Genomic DNA, 20698 nt, shown 5'->3' on the forward strand with positions numbered 1-20698 from the left:
CAGATTGTGGAAAGTTCTAAATCTCTTTTCTTTCTCTTCCTATGTTGCCCCATTCCCTGTCACTCCCCAGAGGTGGTGGAGAAGGTGTCACCACCCGCTCCTGTGGCACTTCCACCCTCCATAGAAAGTCAGGACATCTCCCCAACACAGCTGGCAGGTGAATCCATCCATCCATCAACGCATCCATGAAATGTATATTTGGGATGCAAAATATTACTGATAAGTCTATGATTATAAAAATTATCTGGCCAGAAAAGTACTATTTTATATAAATAATTTAATATTGATGCACCAATAGCTAAAATCAATCATTTAAATGCTAAAAATCCTATCTGTCCATTCAATATCTATACTTCTCTCTCCACTTGTTTTCCTATGGGCATATTTCAAAATCATGTCTTTAAAGGAAGGAGGCTCTAAATACTTTATTTTAAAACATGTAACACACAGGAAATTAATGAACTGCTGAGTGAAACTTAATTCGATCTTTAGCACTCTTTCACCTCTTGTTGATTCTTCTTCTCAACTTTATTTTTATTTCAAGGAAGTGGTCAGAACAGGCCACAACAAGCAAGGGATTAATTAGGAAGTTGCAAGCTAACTTATGCAATTCACCATTCACCAAAAGCCATTCCTTCCTACTCTCAAAGGAAGAAACATTCATACCAAAGCTACTAAATGTCTGCATCCAATAAGTGATTGAAGGCATGACTTGTTTGTTGATTCAAAAGTACATGTAGCCCTTCGTTTATTAGCCTCTGATTTTTATTTAATGCATTGCCTACACTGCAAAAAATGACCTTGTTCTTTTTTTTCCTTCTCTTCATAGAGATTGACGAGTGTCAGGTGAGACCTGATATATGTGCTGCGGGAATCTGTTATAACACTATTGACAGCTACAAGTGCATCTGTGATGACGGCTATAGAATAGACAGTGAGGACACCACGTGTGTAGGTGAGAGTTCAAAGGTTAAACTACTAATCTTGTAGATCTCTACATCCATTACCAAGAACTGTCTCTCTCTTTCATTCAGTACAGCGGCTATTTTGCTTATGTACTGCATCCATAAATCCATCATACATACATTTGATATAGTCATTGACTAAATGGAAAGAGTTTGTGTGACAAGGAACCTTGAAAAGGGATGAAAACTAAAATGAAAACCCACATTAGAGCATTTCACACTGCGCTTAACCCTGGGTTATCATCATTCTAAACACCACTTTTAACCAAGGTTTAACCAAGTTTAAAGGTGGTGTTAGCACTGCTTTTTACCTGGGGTTATGAAACCTGCTCCAGTGTAACACCTGCTAAGTTTGTTACACCTGCGGTGTTTACTTGTTGCTGCTGGACGCTTGGCAACGATGTCTAATAACGTCTAAGGATCTAAAAATCTAAATAGCATAAACAAACATTTAGTGATTACAGTGTTTGTTTCTATGTAGAAATAAAGTAATAATTTAAAAAAATTACCATTTATATATATAATTTTACTCATTTTCACTTCATTTTTAGACACCATTTTTAATCTATGCCTTACTATCTATAAGACTTCTATGCTTCTAAATCCAGAAAATGGCATCTCAGTAAATTATATGCTATGAAAACACTGGATTAAAATGGGAATTTTGTCTTATACGTCCTGTAAAGACAAATCCATTAATAAACTGATGATTATTTTTGACAGATGTCGACGAGTGTTCAGAGAGCCCAAGTTTATGTGCTAATGGTCACTGTCAGAACACTCCAGGCGGATTCCTGTGTGCGTGTGAGCCTGGCTTCATGCCTAACGAGAAGGGCACCAGCTGCTCCGGTAATTATAAGACTGTCCCATATAAACTCACCCATATGCACAAACTAACAGAGTAGGGTTCACAATGTTTGACTGGTACATAGATTTCCTAATCAATTTCTTCAGCTCTTTCTTTTAAGAATATTTTATTATCAATGATTTATTTTGTGGGCATGTTAGAAAAGAAGAAAATGGTCCGTTTGCAGCCATTACCAATCCAATTTCTTGGTTCTTATTTTAATCCAGACAGATCAGCACTCATATGAAGTCTGCTTTTGGTCTTGAACAGCAATGTGTTTGTCTAAATACAGACACAGCTCTGTCTCTTTCTCAACTCCACATCTCAACTCCATCACACATCCTGTGTGTCATTAGCTGGTTTTCAGGGTTTGCAGACAAGGTAGAATCCACCTCCCAGTGACACACTTTGAGGTTTGTGGAGGAAGAAGAGAGGTATTATCGTACCCTCAACCGAGTCACCCAAATACCTCAGCACTGCTGCAGCTGAGGAAATGTTCACGGTACTTGGAAAACACGTCTTCTCATATTAGGAAATCCAGATATCCGGAAACTTCTGCCCAGAGTTACTCATTACACCCATTTAAACTGATACGGCCAGCACATTGGTTTCTCTGGTTAAACGGTTTCTTTCAGTTTCATAGCAGTTACACATTTAGGAATGTGTTCCACTTTAATGCCGCAATGGGGAATTTGTTAAATTGCTGCAGAATGGGGAGCGTCAGCTCTTTAATGCAGTTGTTTGTTTGCTCAAGCCCAGTCTATGAGACAGAAATTATTTATTTTTTGATCTAGGAGATTGATTTTACATCCATTAAACACATCCATTCAGTGCAGAGATGAAGTGTCTTAGGCAGCCCTTGGAAGCAGTTAAGGCGAATGGATGGTTGAACATGCAGAAGAAAAAAGGCATGTTGCCATCACACATCATGGCATCGCTATTGGAATAGTTTCACAGTTAAGATGCTTTTCTTTGTGTTACTTCTTTAATAAAGATATAGCAGAGAGGTGGAGAACAAAATGAGCTTTCTTGCACCTAAATCGTTTGTTTCCTGTTCTCCTCACAGTGGGGCAGCAATAACACCTATCCATTACAACAGACCCCCCTATCAAACCTTCACAGCTGGCACAAGTACACTGGCTGAATGGATATCATGAATTCATATTTGATTTTGAATCAGTCTGTTCATTTCTGCTTGTCTCTTTGTAGATATCGATGAATGTCAGGATGGGAGAGTGTGTCCATCCGGTCTCTGTTATAACACTCTGGGCTCTTTCATGTGTTCTCCTTGTCCGGAGGGGTTTGAAGGGAGAAATGGCCAATGTGTTGGTAAGAAACCCTTTTTTTAATATATATATATATATATATATATATATATATGTATACAATGATATGTGTTTAGCACAGCAACTTTTTAGAAAAATGAGGGGGCCTTTATAAATGTGACCCATCTTCAGATGTATTGTGTGCGTGACCTTCTCTGTGCAGATATAAATGAGTGTTTGGATGAAGTATGCACTCATGGTCAGTGCTCCAATCGGGAGGGCTATTTCATTTGCACGTGTGATGAAGGGTTTTTGCTCACTCCTGACAGCAAGGCCTGCATAGGTACTCTCCATTCAAAGTTCAGCAGCTTTTGGTATTTTTCAAATATGTTTTTGGTCTCGATCCTGTCTAACAATGACAGATAAGCCTCTCCAACTTTTAAGTGATTTTTTTTTATTTTGTCTTTTTATTTTCATTTTGTGTTTTGATTTTGTTTTTACGATTAGTTTAATTTTGTTTGTAAATTGCTCAGCCTCTTACAAAGCATGGCTTTTGATGTGAGTTATGAAAGCATTGTGAATTTCATCACTGTGATTGTTAAACAAACAGGTTAAACAAAATCATAAAATGCAAGTGAGCAAACTGCAATTTTGTGTGTGCATGTCAGATATCGACGAATGCCAGGATGACAGTGTGTGCATCCAAGGTCACTGTCAGAATACAGAGGGGTCATTTATCTGCAACTGTGAGCCTGGCTTTATATTGTCATCCACAGGAGACCAATGTAACGGTACGAGCATGCATGTGTGTGTTACTGTATGTGTAATCGTGTATTCATATTAAAGGCACCTGGGATTGATTCTGTCTGCAGTTTTGAAATATTCTGATGTTTGCAGATGTGGACGAGTGTTTGGAGTTACCTCAGACCTGTGATAGTGTGGGACAGTGCGTCAATATCTTGGGATCTTACCAGTGCAACTGCCCACAGGGATATAGACAAGTCAACGGCACCAGCTGCCATGGTGAGACAATTCATCTTACAAACACATACATTCAGGGTCTGTGTTCTAGAATAGCATACTATCATACAACTCTTACTGTTTCTACAGTATGTAGTATGTATAATTTGCTTTTTGTGAATTTTCTGTGTTCTTAAAGCACCTGGATTCTTTCAGAGTCCTGCTGAAAGAAACCCAGCATTTAGCTGCTCAGTTGATTGGTTTTAGGATGTTTTTTGGGGACTTTTCAGCTGATAAGAACAGAAAACCAGCTAAAGTCCAACTTGCTAGGAATCTAGCTAGACCAGCTTGGCCATTCTGGGTGATCATCTTAAACCAACTAAGATCAGAAAACCAACTTCGCAGCACACTGCTTGGAATACTGTTACTGATTTCATCCCTCGAATCTTGTAGATGTTGATGAGTGTGAGGATGAGACACAGCTGTGCGTCCCCAGTGGAAAGTGTTTGAACACAGAGGGTTCGTTCCTGTGCGAGTGTGATGCCGGCTTTGTGTCCACCAGGGATTCACCAGGCTGTGAGGGTATGTACACACACATTCTCACATAGACGCATCCTGCTGTGGTTTGTCCTGATTCTCAGAGTGCGGTGTTGATATTTATCTGATGTTTAGGCAAAATTAATCTGTTGCTTTACTGAAGCCCCAGTCTTTGGCAGCACGAAAGAGAGTGAAAGAAAGAAAGGGATTGTGTGTCTAATGGGTTTTACGTACGAGCCAATGTTATTTTTCCTCTGGTGGGATGTGTGTATGTGCTCCTGGGGCCCAGTGAGGTGCCAGAGTTGTTTTAAATGCCCCGTCCAGCACTAAAATGGGGAGAAGGAAGCATTTGAGCTGAATGTCTAGACAAAGAAAATATATTACATAAAATGACCTACTCAAAATCAATGTGTGTGTGTGCCCTGGCTCTTTCAGATGTAGATGAATGTGTGGATGGCAGCAGATGTGTAAATGGTACCTGTTCAAACACAGAGGGCTCATATATATGCCATTGTAAAGTGGGCCACCGTCTGGAGCCAACCAATCAGACATGCCAGGGTAAAAACCTAGAATCCAAAACAATTAGGTTTTTCATCACTCCTCCAACAAGAAACTCTTTGTTGACTGGTTAGTCTGCTGATTGGTTGGTTGTGCTGTCTGTCAGATATTGATGAGTGTGCTGACTTGGGGACATCTATTTGTGGGGTTTGGGCCTGTCGCAACATGCCGGGCTCTTACCGATGTGAGGTGCCCTGTCCACCTGGCCTTTCCCGAGGCAAACACAGCGTCTGCATCGGTGAGTGCCCACAGGCACCAGCTTCAGTCGGGAGGTCACCACCTTAGCTCCACCCAGCTCACATTGTTGTACTGCACATCTCCATATTCTGATTCTCATCAGAGCTGTTTCTTTGTCTCTTGTGGCTTAAACATTTGCTAATTAACACTGCAGACTGCAAGTATGTTTCCGATCAGACATACTCATACTCATTTCATCTTCATATCTACATTCATGTACTGGTTTTGTTCATATACACCACCGTTTGGCAAATTTGGGATCAGTAAGGTTTTTCTTTTTTTTTTTTATATTATTAATACTCTGAATCAGAAGAATGCATTTAATTGCTCAAAAGTGACAGTAAAGACATTTTAATGTTACAAAGGATTTCTATATCAAACACATGCAGTTCTGTTGAACTTTCTGTTCATCGAAGAAAGCCTGGGGGAAATCAAAACTGTTGTGTTCTTTGTCATCCATTCATCTCTGCCCAGATCAGCACTCAAAAAGCTCAAACTCAAGCTCAAACTCAAACTCAAACTCAAACTCAAAAAGCCGAACATTTCTGTTCGGAGAATAATACAGCTTTCTGTATTATTGTCTCTCCCTCTCTCGTTTTAGATGTGGATGAGTGTTCGCTGAATGAGAATACCTGTGGAAGTCAAGGTGTTTGTCAGAATACAATAGGCTCCTTCAGTTGCCAGTGCAACCCTGGATTCAAGGACTCTCAGTATGGGCAGGGCTGTGTGGGTACGTATTTTCCTTTCCTAGTTTCTGTTATTTTCATTCCACAATTTAAAAAAAGACTCAAAATTGACGATATTCAATGAATTATCACTAATAGAAACCTAACTTAAACCTGACAAAGGAGGTGTTGTCGATGCTTCTTTGCTAAAGAGTTAATCCAAAAATAAATGTCATTATTTACAGCACTCACCTTTTTCCCCTTCAAACACAAATATAAATATTTTTCACTTCCACAAACTCAAACGTTTTGCAATCAAACCCGGTGTAGTATGAGAAAGGAAGGAAAGATTTTCAGCAAATAATAATGCGTAATAGACTTAAATTGTGGTCTGTTCCTCACAGAAAGATAATGTATGACTTACACAAGTTGTGTGGAGTACATTTTTGTCCTTTTTGGTGATCCGTCTATCACTGTAGAATAAAACATAATCCCCCGGTTTCACAGACAAGGCTTAAGCCTAGTCCTAGACTAAAATGCAAGTCTGAGTTGTTTCAAATGAAAGAAACTTGTACTGATTGATCTTAAAATATATCAGTGCCTTTGTTTTGTCTCAAGATGCACACCAGTAATGTTTTTTTCTAAGGCATGTTTATAAAAATTACTTAAATGTCCTAAATGAACTATGGCCTAATCCTGGTTTAGGCTAAGCCCTGTCTATGAAACCAGGCCTTTGTTTCTCATTTAGACCATGGATTAGACTGAAGTCTTAATCTCAGTCAAGGGTACATCATTTTAAACATATTTGTCAAAATGCTGTTAATTTCTTTAGGTGTAAAGATTTTTTACTGGGAAAAAGTATTTAGTGCAATCAAAGGAGGTCTAATCTTGATTTTGTCTACTTGGAGACAAAAATCCTGACAGGCAGGTAAACCACAGCTGGATTTGAAACCGAGGCCAGCACTCTCTGAGATTTTTTGCCACTTCCTCTCAGACAACATAAAAAATATGGCAGGCACTTTGCTAGAGCCATGATTGATGTGAGTGTTTAGTTTCTTCCAGTCTGAGGGTGGATGGCACAGACCTTGGTAATGTTTAAAACAGTGACCGGCGTCAAACCCATCAGTGGCCCCCACATACACTCATAGACACATGAATACACTGACACAGAGTCAAGTCCTATTCAAGTGATGGAGCCTCATGGTTTTATGTGGCCTGGTGTTTAGAGGTCTGGAGTTGCTGGCTTTTTTAAAATAACATTGTGTTGTGGTGCAGCCCACCTTTTGAAAAAGAGTAAGAGCAGAGACAGAGGAAGTTTCATTTTTATTATATGTGTAGGGATGGGTGGTACGACTGTGCAAAATTATTTTATGAATAATCATAAATCATATGTTCATTAAATACAATTTATTTCAATTCATTTAATTACCCCACATTTATTTAACATATAAAACATTTTTGTTGAAATCTAAATAACACTTATAAAATTGTAGCTGAATTTTCAGCAGTCATTAGACCGGTCTTCAGTGTCACGTGATCTTTCAGAAATCATTCTACTATGATGATTTGACACACACACACACACACATACACGCACTCTCTCTCTCTCGTACTGTCTCTGAACAGGGGTTGTTTGTCTTGCCGGCTTATGTAACAACCTCCATCGTTTCCAGTAGTCATACACATAAATACACACAAATGCGAAAACACGCAGACCATGCATTCCTGTTTTCATCCCACTACTCTCTTTCTCTTTCTACCCTTATCTGTTCTTCCATCTCCCTCCTCAGTTTCTGTCCTTACCACATCCCTTGCTCTTTCTTTCCTCTCCTATCCCTTTGTACTCCAATTACTTTCAAAGACAAAGATCTCAGGCCTAATGGAATGCTGCACGACAACATTCCAGCCACAATACATTTTTCTTTATCCATCCGAACATCCTAACTCCCTGTGTACTTGGAAAAAAAAACAAAAGCATTATGGAAAACCTATTCTGAATCAATTTCTTGGTTTCATTTGTTGCTTAGAAAAAAGTAAATTACTTATCACTTTGTCAACAGAATTCTTTATAAACGTAATAAAGAGTGTTTCTCTTCTCCCCCCACACAAACACATATAAATACATTTACTTTGAACGTTTTGAATAATTAAACCTATCAGTTCATACGTTCCCTGGGGATTGATGCTTCGATTGAAGCACTATAAGTACAGGAGCTCAAGCCCATGATTCAAAGTTCATGAACCTTAAGTACATGAAACTGATTAATATTGGAGTAGTAAAAGATTACCGTTCAGTAAGTGTGTCACATGTTGATTGTTTAGCCGCTCTGACAGTCAGTGCGGAATTTGTCAAATGATTTAAATAGGTGATCTGTGTGTTTGTGAGTCTTTCTGAGTGAATCATTTAAAGATCCAGCTCATAAGAGCCATTTGATTCTGAATCAAAAATACACCATGTATGTTTTGCTTCTGAGTTTAGCCATCAGTGACGATGTAAAAGAAAGATGGACAAAATAAGTCTTAACTGATCACATTTAATTCACACTCCAAACTCACAGTTAGAGTATAATTTATTTTGTTGTGACGCTGTATAAAACACCTACATAAAAAGAAAAACCTTTTCCGGTGTAGAAAATGTTCCCGTCAAACCCTACTCTAATCTGGAGTGCATGGAAAAACTACTAGTACAGTATGTATCAGTTCTTATGAGGTTGTATCTGTTTTTTTAAATTGTTCATCTGGCACTGACGTCCTATTTTAACTTTTTATCATTCCCTAGTGGGGCAGCACCCACATTGTTGCTGACTCCAGATGACTGTTTAACACTTCCAGGCTCATTGACGAGCTGGCCCACCATCACTGTGAGGGTCTGGTGTGTGTGTGTGTATGTGTGTGCGTCTTACAGGATGGCTCCATTAGAGAATTCAGAGTCTATTGCACATAAATGTTCTCCATACAAGTTGATTTATTGCATCCTTTTGTATCTGGTGCTCTGAGATATTGATAAAAGCAGGAGAATGAGAGTCACAGATGTGTGAAGCACTGAAGAAAAGGGAAAGAACGGTAGAAAGGAGGAGAGAGCTTTGTTGCAGGAAGTAGACACTTGCATTACAGTGCTACTTTGGTCGTAATAAATTCAAGCTGTCAGAGACAGTCAGTAGAAAAATGGGGCTGTTTTATTTACTGAAGTGAGCTGTGCACACAGTTTGTCATTGCTCCATAAGGTTCCCAAAAGCCACCGTTTGATAAGGAAAATTAATGAAAATGCTGCAGAAGGCTCTGAACCAATCAGGACAAAGCTTTAGAAATGATAAACTATGACTAGATAATGGCCAATGTTTCACAAGCTTCCGAGTTCATGAGTTCATGTTAGTCTGTGGTTGTAAAAAGTCTGGTCAGAAATCTGGTGAAACTCTGTCCCTCATGTTTCTGTAGTCCCCATGTTTTGGGGAAGTCGTGGCCTAATGGTTAGAGAGTCGGACTCGCAATCGAAGGGTTGTGAGTTCGAGTCTCGGGCCGGCAGGAATTGTGGGTGGGGGGAGTGCATGTACAGTTCTCTCTCCACCTTCAATACCACGACTTAGGTACCCTTGAGCAAGGCATCGAACCCCCAACTGCTCCCCGGGCGCCGCAACATAAATGGCTGCCCACTGCTCCGGGTGTGTGTTCACAGTGTGTGTGTGTGTTCACTGCTCTGTGTGTGTGCACTTCGGATGGGTTAAATGCAGAGCACAAATTCTGAGTATGGGTCACCATACTTGGCTGAATGTCACGTCACTTTCACTTTTTCACTTTTTTTCACTTTCACTTTTCTTACTTTTTGTGATTACATGCAATGTTTGTTCTTTCAAAATTATTATTATTAAAATATTTAATAAGTATCATTCTAATTAATAAGTATCATTCTTATCTCAAGAACCACTTTCCTCTGAAGTGAGTGAGTGAATTGAACTCAAGAAAAGTGAATAAATCGTTCTTTTGAACTGATTTTCCAATGATTTACTGTCTGGAGAAGTTGACGCTAGTTGCCGAAAGTCAGAACTAGTTTGCAGATTAGAGTTAACAGATTTCATAGAAAACTGAGTATTGTATGATGGTCACAGACTCCAATTTTTTTAGCTTCAGACTATGATTCCATCCAGTCGTAGAATATCAAACATGTTTGATTTAGAACACGTTGTTTTCATTTGTCACACATGTCCTAGCAACAAGGCACACATTTCTGCACGAGTATGTTGTGATTGGAACAACTTTAAAGTGTGGTTGTGTATGACCTTCAGTCGTTTAATGTATGATGGCCAGTTTTCCTCTGACTATTACAAAATCAGTAAGTGTATGATGCCTAATGTTTAAAAAAAAAATCAGATTTTAAAAGTTGTGTACTTTATTCCAGCCTTAAACTGAACAACTATGATAAATGATGAGCTGAACTGAAGAACTGAATCAACACTGAACTGACCTCAGCTAAACAATGACTCTTTAGAGCCGCTTTACATCAGAATTGATCTCTGTTTGCATCATTGAATAATTCTCCTGTTTATCCTTGTAAAGCTACTTTGAAACAATCTGTGTTATATAAGGCGCTGTATAGATAAAGGTGACTTGACTTAACCTGACAAATAATCTCATCCAACGCAAAATAAACTTCTGCAGTTCAGATTTTTATCTTCAGCTCAATAATAAAAAATGTTTTCTTGCCTGCAGATGTGAACGAGTGTGAGTTGCTCAGTAATGTGTGTGGTGAGGCCACCTGTGAGAATCGTGAAGGCACCTTCCTGTGTTTATGTCCTGACGAGATGCAAGAATTTGATCCGATGTCTGCCAAATGCTTCTCTACACCACCGGGTAATGTTGTAGCCTACTGTAAACCACCACAACGTGATCAACCAATTCATTATTCTACATAGATCCCACAAACAGTGCCCTAACTCAAACCTACAAGGCTATTATGCCACAGATTACCTTTTTATCTGGACAGATGACCCCGGTCCTCCTCCTACGAAACGATTCTGAAGCTCTTCACATTTTAATCTCAGCCTAGGAGATCCTTTAGTGCAACAGGACAGTAACTTCATGTCATCAGTGTCCAGTTCTGAGTAGAACAGAGGGAGGCAAGGCGTGATGAATGGGGGTTGTAAACGATCTGGCAGGAGAGAAATGAGATTCAGTCTGAGGATTACAGAGGGACCAAAGCACCAAGGGCCCCAAAGCACGTAAGAGCCAAAAAGAAATTCCCACGCTAAGATAAAAAAAAAAAAATAACGTACAAAGAGATATACAAGAAGACCTATCAGAATGAGATAATTGCTTTTAGTCTAGACAACTCTTGAAGATTTCCTGATATTTAGTTTTATTGCTGGGTTTCAATAGTCCACTTTAGACATTCTATATAGGTTAACAAACTCTCATTAGAGTATTAGTAGTATTAATAATTCTGTCCGCTCTTAGCATTTATTTGCATGATGTTTGCATGATGCAATGATGTTTTAGCAACATACAGTATTTACTAAATGAATTATACCAATCAGGAAGTAGCAAAAAAATCAAATAAAAAATGAGCACCAAATACAATTTACATGCTCCAGTTCACTGTCATGCAGGCAGCGAAACTGATTATTTATTTATTTTTTAGTTATCTGATCTGGGACAGGTTTTGTTTACCACTTTACATAAGGCGTGTTAGATGTAAAAAATTGAAAATATCTTAAGGTTTAAGGGATTGCGCTGGCTAGATTGGAATCAATTTGTTCCTCTAGTGCTGAAGAACATAGTGGAACTGGGAAATAAAAGAACAATGTTGATTGGTTGTGTGTGTGTGTGTGTGTGTGTGTGTACACACCAGCTGCGCCTGGAAGATCAAGTAACAGGAAGCATTTTCTTAGATCTTAGCCAGTGCTTTTAGTTAAGAACTTTTGTTCAGATCCACCCACCTAATCCTCCTCCCCTCATAAAACTGTTCAAACATTATTTTTTGTTTTTACGAGAAGAAGCCTGATATCTCTCAACTTAGCTGTAAATCATGCTTTTTACATATAAGGACAGCAGTAGAACTAGAATCACAATAGTTTGGACTATGAATTATATGGAAATAATAAAAAGGAGCACTCAGTGACTGAAAAGTCAAGGCTGAACTGTAAAACTGCTCTCTGATGTCATGCACAGTTTCTGCTGTGTTCTTGACCTTGTTTTCTTGTTCTTTTGTGGGTTACTGTATTGCAGTGAAAAGTTACATTTATTCATTGTTTTGTTTTCCCTCCCAGTTCTGTTTGTTTTGTTGCATTGTGATAAAACATGATTGAAATTTCATAGCTGAATATTTTAAAAGGACGAAACAACCAGTCTGACTTATGTGTTGTGTTGTTGTACCTCACAGTCACACCTGTGGAGAGGAAAGAGTGTTACTTCAACTTGAATGATGAGAACCTGTGTGATAAGGTGCTGGCAAGCGGCATGACTAAAGAGGAGTGCTGCTGTACACTAGGAGCCGGCTGGGGGGACAACTGTGAGGTCCATCCCTGCCCCATACCAGGAACAGGTATTCAGTTACATCACTCTCAACGGCAATTTAAAAAGTACAGTACAAAGAACTAGAAGAACACTTTTGTATAGAGATTAAGACAACATGGATCATTCAGTCAAGAGTGCTGAACTCGAGGATAGTGAATTAATCATTCTTTTGAGGTGATTCTTTGCAGTGAATCAGTTGACCTGGGTCATTTTAGGTAAACTATAACTTTTAAACTTCAAGCAGAATAGAATTTTCCCCATTTTAAGACTTTTTGAAAAAATAAAGTGGTGGTGGTGAAATCAGAACGATAGGCCCAAATTTTCAACTGAAAGTAGGAACTATTTCGGCCACATGCATCGAGTCAGTGAGTTGAACTTGAGGAATTATTCATTCTTTTAAAGTGATTCTTCGCAGCAAATTATTTTACCGGGTTCATTTTAGGTAAACTATTAATTTTAAACTGGAAGTAGAACATAGTTTTTCTTGTTGTACCACTTATGTTGGGAAACTTAAAAGGCTAAGCCCAAATCAAAGCTAAAAGCAGCATTGAAAGGCCCCTCACACATGGGGCCACCTTCATGTATGTATGTTTGAGTTAGTGTAAAACATGACATATCCTGATGCCAATAGGTGGCGCTATAAATTATAACCGAACATTTGCATGTAGATGTTTTCAGGCCAGGGTTCTTACCAAACGTGCAGATCAGACATTGCTTGTTTAAGTTAGTGTAAAACAAGTAATTTCCTGTTGCCAGCAGGTGACGCTATGATTATAAATCAATACTGGCCTTAATATATGTTCAGGCCAGGAGACTTATCAAACGAGTAAAATTTGGGGCAGTTCGGACGTTCTATGGCTGATTTGCAACAGCTTCCTTTTCCAGGGTGAAACATTAAACTTTGTCATGCTGCCACAGACACACCCTTTAATGAAAACTCAAGATCTTCACTATTTAACATAGCAAAGGCCTTTAGATTAGACTAACCAAATACAATGTTGATGTCTTTTAATCACTAAGAGGTAGGGCTGTCCTCGACTAAGGATTTTTCTGGTTGACTAGTAGTCATTTATTTGAAGCATTAGTCGACTAATCGCACGTTTATTAATAAACCATTTAAATCATTAAAATGAGACTTTAATTGCCTACATAGCCTAATAAGCACTCAAGTACACACAAAGCTTGCCACAGCGCACTGGCAGAAGTAATGATTATGAACGTGTCAGTGAAAAACAGTAAGGTGACTGCATTAACATTTGATTAATTTTATAAACTAGTGCTTTCTTTGTTTTCAGTTTAAGAGATGAAGTCGGCAACACAGTACGGATCCGCCTGTATGCATGTTTCATACAGATTACATAATCTGAGAAGTTTGTTTTCCATTTGAATTTTCATTTGAAAGTAGACATTTCACACTCTATAGATATATTGTTTATGTCTGTAAGGGAGAAATATACACAGGGTTTCGAGCTCAAGTTCACAGACTGAGACGGCAGAAAGTGCATCCTGTTTGCTTGCATTATTTTACAAAAAGCCTTAACTACAAATCTATCTACAACTTTACATATCTCTAATAATCACCATTCTTAAAATAAATACAGCAGACAGTTTCCTGTATTAACTACTGACGCTGTTTTATGCAGATCAGTTCTTACAGATGTGTCCAGAAGGCCGGGGTTACATTCCTCCTGGAGATCCTTTGATTCCTACAACCAGCTTAGCAGAAAGATTCAAAGGTATCTGTGTGTCTGTGTACTTTCAAAGGGATAGTTCATCATTTGCCTGTTGTTCCAAAAAAACTGAATGACTGACTGACCTCTGTGGAACACTGAGAAGGTCAGTGGGGTCCAAAACAACACCGGACCCCAATTACTGTCATTGTACAGACAAAAAAATTCTGACATTGATTTCATTTTTGGATGAACTGTCCCTTTAATGTGTGGTTGTTTACGTCTGCTTTTGTGCATTTTATTTAAATTAAATTAAATTAAATTTTATTTATGCATTTAGCAGACGCTTTTATTATTCAGGCTATCAATTTTTACCTATCATGTGTCCCCGGGGAATCGAACCCCCAACCTTGATAAGGCAATGCTCTACCAATTGAGCTACAGGAACACATATTATTTGAGCATTAATGTTCCTTGCACTTTTTCCCCCGTTTTATGCACATATTTTTGACTTTGTAATGTGTGGAGGCAGCCGCAGACACATCGCTTAGCATCTGACCTACATATGCTGAAACACACACACACACACAGACACACACACTCAACAGCCTGCTTCCCAGTGTGGGGAAACCTCAGTCACAGGGCCAGTCTGATGCACTGATTTAATTTATAAATGCAGCGAGAGTGTGGTTTCTCTTTGGCTGGTGGCAGCACTAGTGAATGCGATGTGGTTGGGATGTATGTGTCGGCATACGTTTTAATTGAATGCTTATGGATGGTAAGGATATTTCCTCCCTGTCAGACTCCAGTCAAATGACATTTCTCAATGTAGCAGATCCCCAAATAAGAACACTAACCAGAGTAACCCATCCAGATGCATTCTGCTATGTACAGTAGGTGTTGCCCAGGGTTTCCGATTTAGTTTGTTCAATGATGAAATAATGGAAATGTGTTGATGTATGTTGATTTGCAGATGCAGATGAATGCAAACTTTTTGAAAATGAGATCTGCAAAGATGGCTTTTGTCTCAACACCCATGGTGGGTATGAGTGTTACTGCAAGACCGGACTCTACTATGATGAGAGCAAACTGCAGTGTGTTGGTAAGGTCCAAAATCACAATTGGCATGCAATTTCTAAACAACTGTGGATTTATATGTATCATATGTTTTTTTTTTTCTTAAAGGGATACTTCATGATGATTACCTTGTGTTGTTTCAAAGTCTTCTGCAAAACTCAAAAGAAGATATTTTAACAAAAGTTATATCTGTATATATCTTTTTTTGTGTTTCACAGAAGAAAGTCAAACATGTAACATGTAAAGTAACATAATGATGAAAAACGGTGCCCACATTTATTGTTATAGTAACAAGGTAAACTTAAATCAATATGGTACATTATGCAGTCTTTTCAAATTCTTTATGACTTACTTTCTTCTATGGAACATTAAATAAGAAAAATTGAGAAATGCCTCAGTATTTTTTCTAAAGAAGATACTGTAAGTCAGTGTTCATAAAATGAAAAACACGTTGGTTACCAGTATTCTTAAAAAATATATTTTTATGTTCCACAAACGAAAGAAAGTCATACAGTTTTGAAACAACAACATCAATTTAGCATCCTGTCACATGACTGATCTAATCATTCAGACTAAGACACATTAACTAAAACTCTATTTTTCATGGGATTTCAAACCATGTAAAAAAGCATTTTGGATTTCATTCATGAGACAACTGAAATTGAGTTGTCAAATCAACATTTTTGAATACTATATTCTAATGTTTCTCATTGTGCTCAATCCAATATGTGCGTATCACTGCTCTATTCTCAGATATACACAGATTAAAGCAGTTTGATGCAGTTTAATGAAAATTTTTAAAAGGCAGTATTCAGAAACATAAGTCACATGGAAGTGTTTTATTTTAGTCTAAATATTCTTAGAAAGGTTAGAACGTAATCTTAGAAGGGGTTGTTATTTATAACATCCTGCCTTAGCTGTTTATTGCTTGTGATGTTTGGCCTTGAATTGTCACCATGTTCTTTTGTCGGTTTGTAATGACAGGCTTGTGTGTTTTTGTGTGGGTGCATGCGAGTTTACATGTAGAATAGATAGTGTGTGTGTAAGTATTGGCCTAGTTGTGCTCAACGTAACACCAACACATTTAAATTGGATTTAATTTTAAGTTTTAAACCTGCTGTAGCTGGTGGCTCTTGGCTTGTGGACATATGATGCATGCAGCGTGATAGCAGGGTATACAGTATGTGTGTAAGCTTGGGTCAACGGGCTACAACTTGCAACTGGTCAGGACGGCACAGCTGTAATGATCCAGGCCACAGCTTCATGGTGCACCGCAGGCTGTCTGCCTGCCTAAACACACATACACACACTCACAAAAACCACAGACCCACTGCAATGGAGTCTCGCCTGGCCACACTGCATTAAAAGTTGCCACACCCGACTGCCTCACACACACACACACACACATATTCAGTGTAGCCACAGTCATTTGACTTCCTACACCCACACTGACACACACATATGAACACCCATTCACTCTCCAAACTCAACTATGCATTTTCACACAAACACTTTTACAAATATGTCTCTCTGGTTTCTACATGTGTCAGTCTTTTTGACTAAAAGCGACTAGTTGGACTAAAGCCATTGCCAATTTGTCTCCCTATCAGTTTGGTTTTTGTCAACTTAAACTAAAAAGAAAAATAAATCTAAAAAAGAACTATTAAAATCTGTTTTGTAATTGGAGTAAAGCTAAAATAACAATAAATATAAATATTAGATGAGAAGCTTAAATGAAAATTACAAATATCACCAACTAACTGTAATAAGTTGATGTACTAAAATAACTAAAACTGAAAACAAAATAAATTAAATCTATATAAAAAATAATATATATATATATATATATATATATATATATATATAAACTAATAACAATGTACACTAAAATTAAAACTAGAAAGAAAATGTATATGGCAAATTGCTGAAATGTTGAATGCTGGTGAAACTGTTGTTTTTTTGGCATCTACAGTACAGACCGAAAGTTTGGACACACCTTCTCATTCAAAGAGTTTTCTTTATTTTCATGACTATGAAAATTGTAGATTCACACTGAAGGCATCAAACTATGAATTAACACATGTGGAATTATATATGGAATTATATACATAACAAAAAAGTGTGAAACAACTGAAAATATGTCATATTCTAGGTTCTTCAAAGTAGCCACCTTTTGCTTTGATTACTGCTTTGCACACTCTTGGCATTCTCTTGATGAGCTTCAAGAGGTAGTCACCTGAAATGGTCTTCCAACAGTCTTGAAGGAGTTCCCCGAGAGATGCTTAGCACTTGTTGGCCCTTTTGCCTTCTGTCTGCGGTCCAGCTCAGCTCACCCCTAAACCATCTCGATTGGGTTCAGGTCCGGTGACTGTGGAGGCCAGGTCATCTGGCGCAGCACCCCATCACTCTCCTTCTTGGTCAAATAGCCCTTGATAGTCATGAAAATAAAGAAAACTCTTTGAATGAGAAGGTGTGTCCAAACCTTTGGTCTGTACTGTATATCATACACTGAGAACAGATTGAACTTGCTCATTGAGTTGGTTTATTTTCTGTTTTCCTCTGTCTCTGTTCTCTTCAGACACTGATGAATGTGCGGATGAATCAAACTGTATAGATGGTCAATGTATAAACACACATGGGTCATATCAGTGTTTCTGCTCTCCGCCCCTGGTTCTCACACCTGACAGCGCGCACTGCATTTTGCCCACCATGGCAGGTAAAGTCTTACAACAGTAACTAAGTACTATGTACCTGAAAGCCCTACACCTCACTGCCAAATCCCTGTTCTTTAAAGCCCTTCACTCCAAAAACCCACAACTTAAAGCCACTAAAATAACACTTTAAAACTCATACCCTAAACTCTAAATCCCATTGTCTAAATCAGTGTTTCCCCAGCCTGGAGGCCCTCAGTCCTTCACATTTCAGATGTTTCCTTTATCTAGAACACCTTATTCATCTCATAAGATCATTAGTCGAGTTCTCCATGACTTGAATCGAGTCAGATTAGTGAAACACCTCAATTCTGCTTTGTTGTGGTTCCTCCTGGAGCTGGATTGAGAAACAATGCTCTAAATCTTTTAATCTACTGTCAATCCTACAATCTCTTAAACCTATATTCTCTTCTCTGAAACCCTGCATTTTATATTTAAAATATTATAGATTAAATATTACACAGCTCAATGTGCTATAATCTACTTTGATCATTATTTGATCATCTCTGACCTATATTGCTTGTCAAATCTAAATAGAGGCATACTGCCATCTAGAGGGGGTCAGAATAAGCAGTTCTACATATGAAGTTTTAATATAGATTTTTCACAGGTGTTATAGGCATTTCATTGTTTTGTGTTTTATGTTTGTAGGAAATGTCTATAAACTTAACACAAAACATGCTAGTAAATGTTTATCCAATTTTTTTTCTTAACCAGCATATTTCAGTATTCTGTCATTTTCATTTAGATGACACTTATTCACCGCTTGAAATGCTCATTTACTGTGTTTGTGTTTTTACAGGTCAAAGAGAAACTGATGTGTACTCGGGTATTTGTTGGGAGACTGTGACTGAAAGTCTGGCCTGTACAATGCCCATTGCCGACTTACGGACCACGTTCACAGAGTGCTGCTGTTTACACGGAGAGGCCTGGGGCATGGAATGTGCTCTCTGTCCCCAGAAAAATACAGGTATAAATACACAACTACACATCAAAAAATAAAGAAAATTCTGAAGCAGCATATCAGCTTTGAAAGAAACCTTCTTTCTCTCTCTATAAAAAGTGATTCTGTTTGGTATTGGAAATAGTTAAAATTAATTAAAATTATTCTGGACCTGCCACTCAGATCTAGCTGTCCTGTAAATATATACTTGCACAATCTGTGCAAAAATGGGGAAGTCATGGACTAGTGGTTTTAGAGTTTGACTCCTAACCCTAGGGTTGGTTGTGGGTTCGAGTCTCGGGCCGGCAATACCATGACTTAGGTGCCCTTGAGCAAGGCCCCGAACCCCCAACTGCTCCCCGGGCGCCGCAGCATAAATGGCTGCCCACTGTTCCGGTTGTGTGTTCACGGTGTGTGTGTGTTCACTGCTCTGTGTGTGCACTTTGGATGGATTAAATGCGGAGCATGAATTCTGAGTATGGGTCACCATACTTGGCTGTATCACTTTCACGTCACTTTCACTTTCAATCTCTGAGACGAAGAACCTGCAAACACAAAAACAGATCAAATTGATCAAAATTGATTTTTTTCATTCTCATCCAGATGCCTATGCCACTATGTGTAATATTCGTCAGTTTGGTGCTCCCCGTCCGCCGTATGGTCAGGATGCTTTGGTCGCTGGCCCAGTTATTGAATATGGCCCTGAATATGACTCTCGATCTCTGAACCCTGATGGCACGCTACCCCTCTATGAAAATTACGGAGAACCCAGAAGTGAGTACAAATTTACACCTAAAAGAAATAGTTTATTGTCATTATTTAGTCATATTCGTGTTTTCAAAACCTCTCTTTCTCAGATCCATATGATGCATTTGAAGGACTGCGAGCAGAGGAATGCGGCGTGCTGAATGGATGTGAGAATGGACGGTGTGTGCGGGTGCAGGAGGGATACACCTGCGACTGCTTTGATGGTTACACACTCGACATGTCCCGCATGGCCTGCGTGGGTGAGCAACAGCAGAGTATCACAGGAAGGGATCAGTCTGGGTGGGATTAGCTCAGGTTTACATTTCAGTTTGTTTTAACTCCAAAAGAATTGTTATTTTTAAAAATTATTTATTTTAATTATTAGGTGCTGTTGAGTGCAAATATCTATAAATCAACGTATCTGAGCTTCAGGATCCTCATTAGTATGTGGAGTTATTTTATATGTGATTTATTTATTTTATTTTGTGTATTTTATTAAGGCATAAAACCTCTAAAGGTTGGAAGTGATTCAAAATCTTGTCTGTAAAGTAACTTCAAAATTCTGGGTGTGTTTTTCTTATATTGTGAGGGATTGTTATTGTCATGACTAATCTACTGAAATGAGGCATGACTGAGCAGATGATATATACACCTCTATATATTTTTATAATAGAACTAAATGACATTTGGTCAATAATGATTCTTGCACATGGATGTGTCCACCAACATACCATACTAAAATAGTTTGACAGAGTTCTTAGCAGTAGGCTTATTCAGTGACTACGCAACACTGTTAAAGAATCAACAGTGTGAATCAGACACTTGAGACCAGTGTAGTCCAATTCTTGAACAAATGACTCTTTTAGTCAATCATTTTAGTGAATCAAAAACAAACCTAGCAATCAGCATAGTCCAATTCACAAACAAATGACTCTGAGTTTTTTTTTTTTTTTTGTCAGTCAAAACAAACTGCGCAAACTAAGCAGTTGGATTCATGAGTCATGTTTGT

The 20698-nt window shown here is 38.4% G+C and overlaps 1 protein-coding gene across 4 annotated transcripts in view; it reads left to right on the forward strand.

Moving 5' to 3' along the window:
* The window catches only part of LOC132111493 (latent-transforming growth factor beta-binding protein 1-like), a 90201-nt gene that overhangs the window by 67671 nt on the left and 1832 nt on the right, over positions 1–20698 (forward strand). For 2 of the 4 annotated variants that reach the window (XM_059518854.1, XM_059518855.1), the window contains 17 exons: positions 71–157; positions 830–955; positions 1689–1814; positions 3022–3141; positions 3301–3420; positions 3746–3868; positions 3975–4100; positions 4491–4619; positions 5971–6099; positions 10739–10879; positions 12408–12569; positions 14185–14277; positions 15185–15313; positions 17867–18004; positions 18802–18969; positions 19546–19716; positions 19800–19949. In XM_059518854.1, the coding sequence (XP_059374837.1) occupies positions 71–157; positions 830–955; positions 1689–1814; positions 3022–3141; positions 3301–3420; positions 3746–3868; positions 3975–4100; positions 4491–4619; positions 5971–6099; positions 10739–10879; positions 12408–12569; positions 14185–14277; positions 15185–15313; positions 17867–18004; positions 18802–18969; positions 19546–19716; positions 19800–19949 (2238 nt within the window). Of the gene's footprint in view, positions 1–70; positions 158–829; positions 956–1688; positions 1815–3021; positions 3142–3300; positions 3421–3745; positions 3869–3974; positions 4101–4490; positions 4620–5009; positions 5133–5970; positions 6100–10738; positions 10880–12407; positions 12570–14184; positions 14278–15184; positions 15314–17866; positions 18005–18801; positions 18970–19545; positions 19717–19799; positions 19950–20698 lie in introns of all 4 variants that reach the window. The other 2 variants (XM_059518853.1, XM_059518857.1) reach the window with 2 other exon arrangements.

This window comes from Carassius carassius, chromosome 31 (genome assembly GCF_963082965.1).
Source record: "Carassius carassius chromosome 31, fCarCar2.1, whole genome shotgun sequence".
NCBI lineage: Eukaryota > Metazoa > Chordata > Actinopteri > Cypriniformes > Cyprinidae > Carassius > Carassius carassius.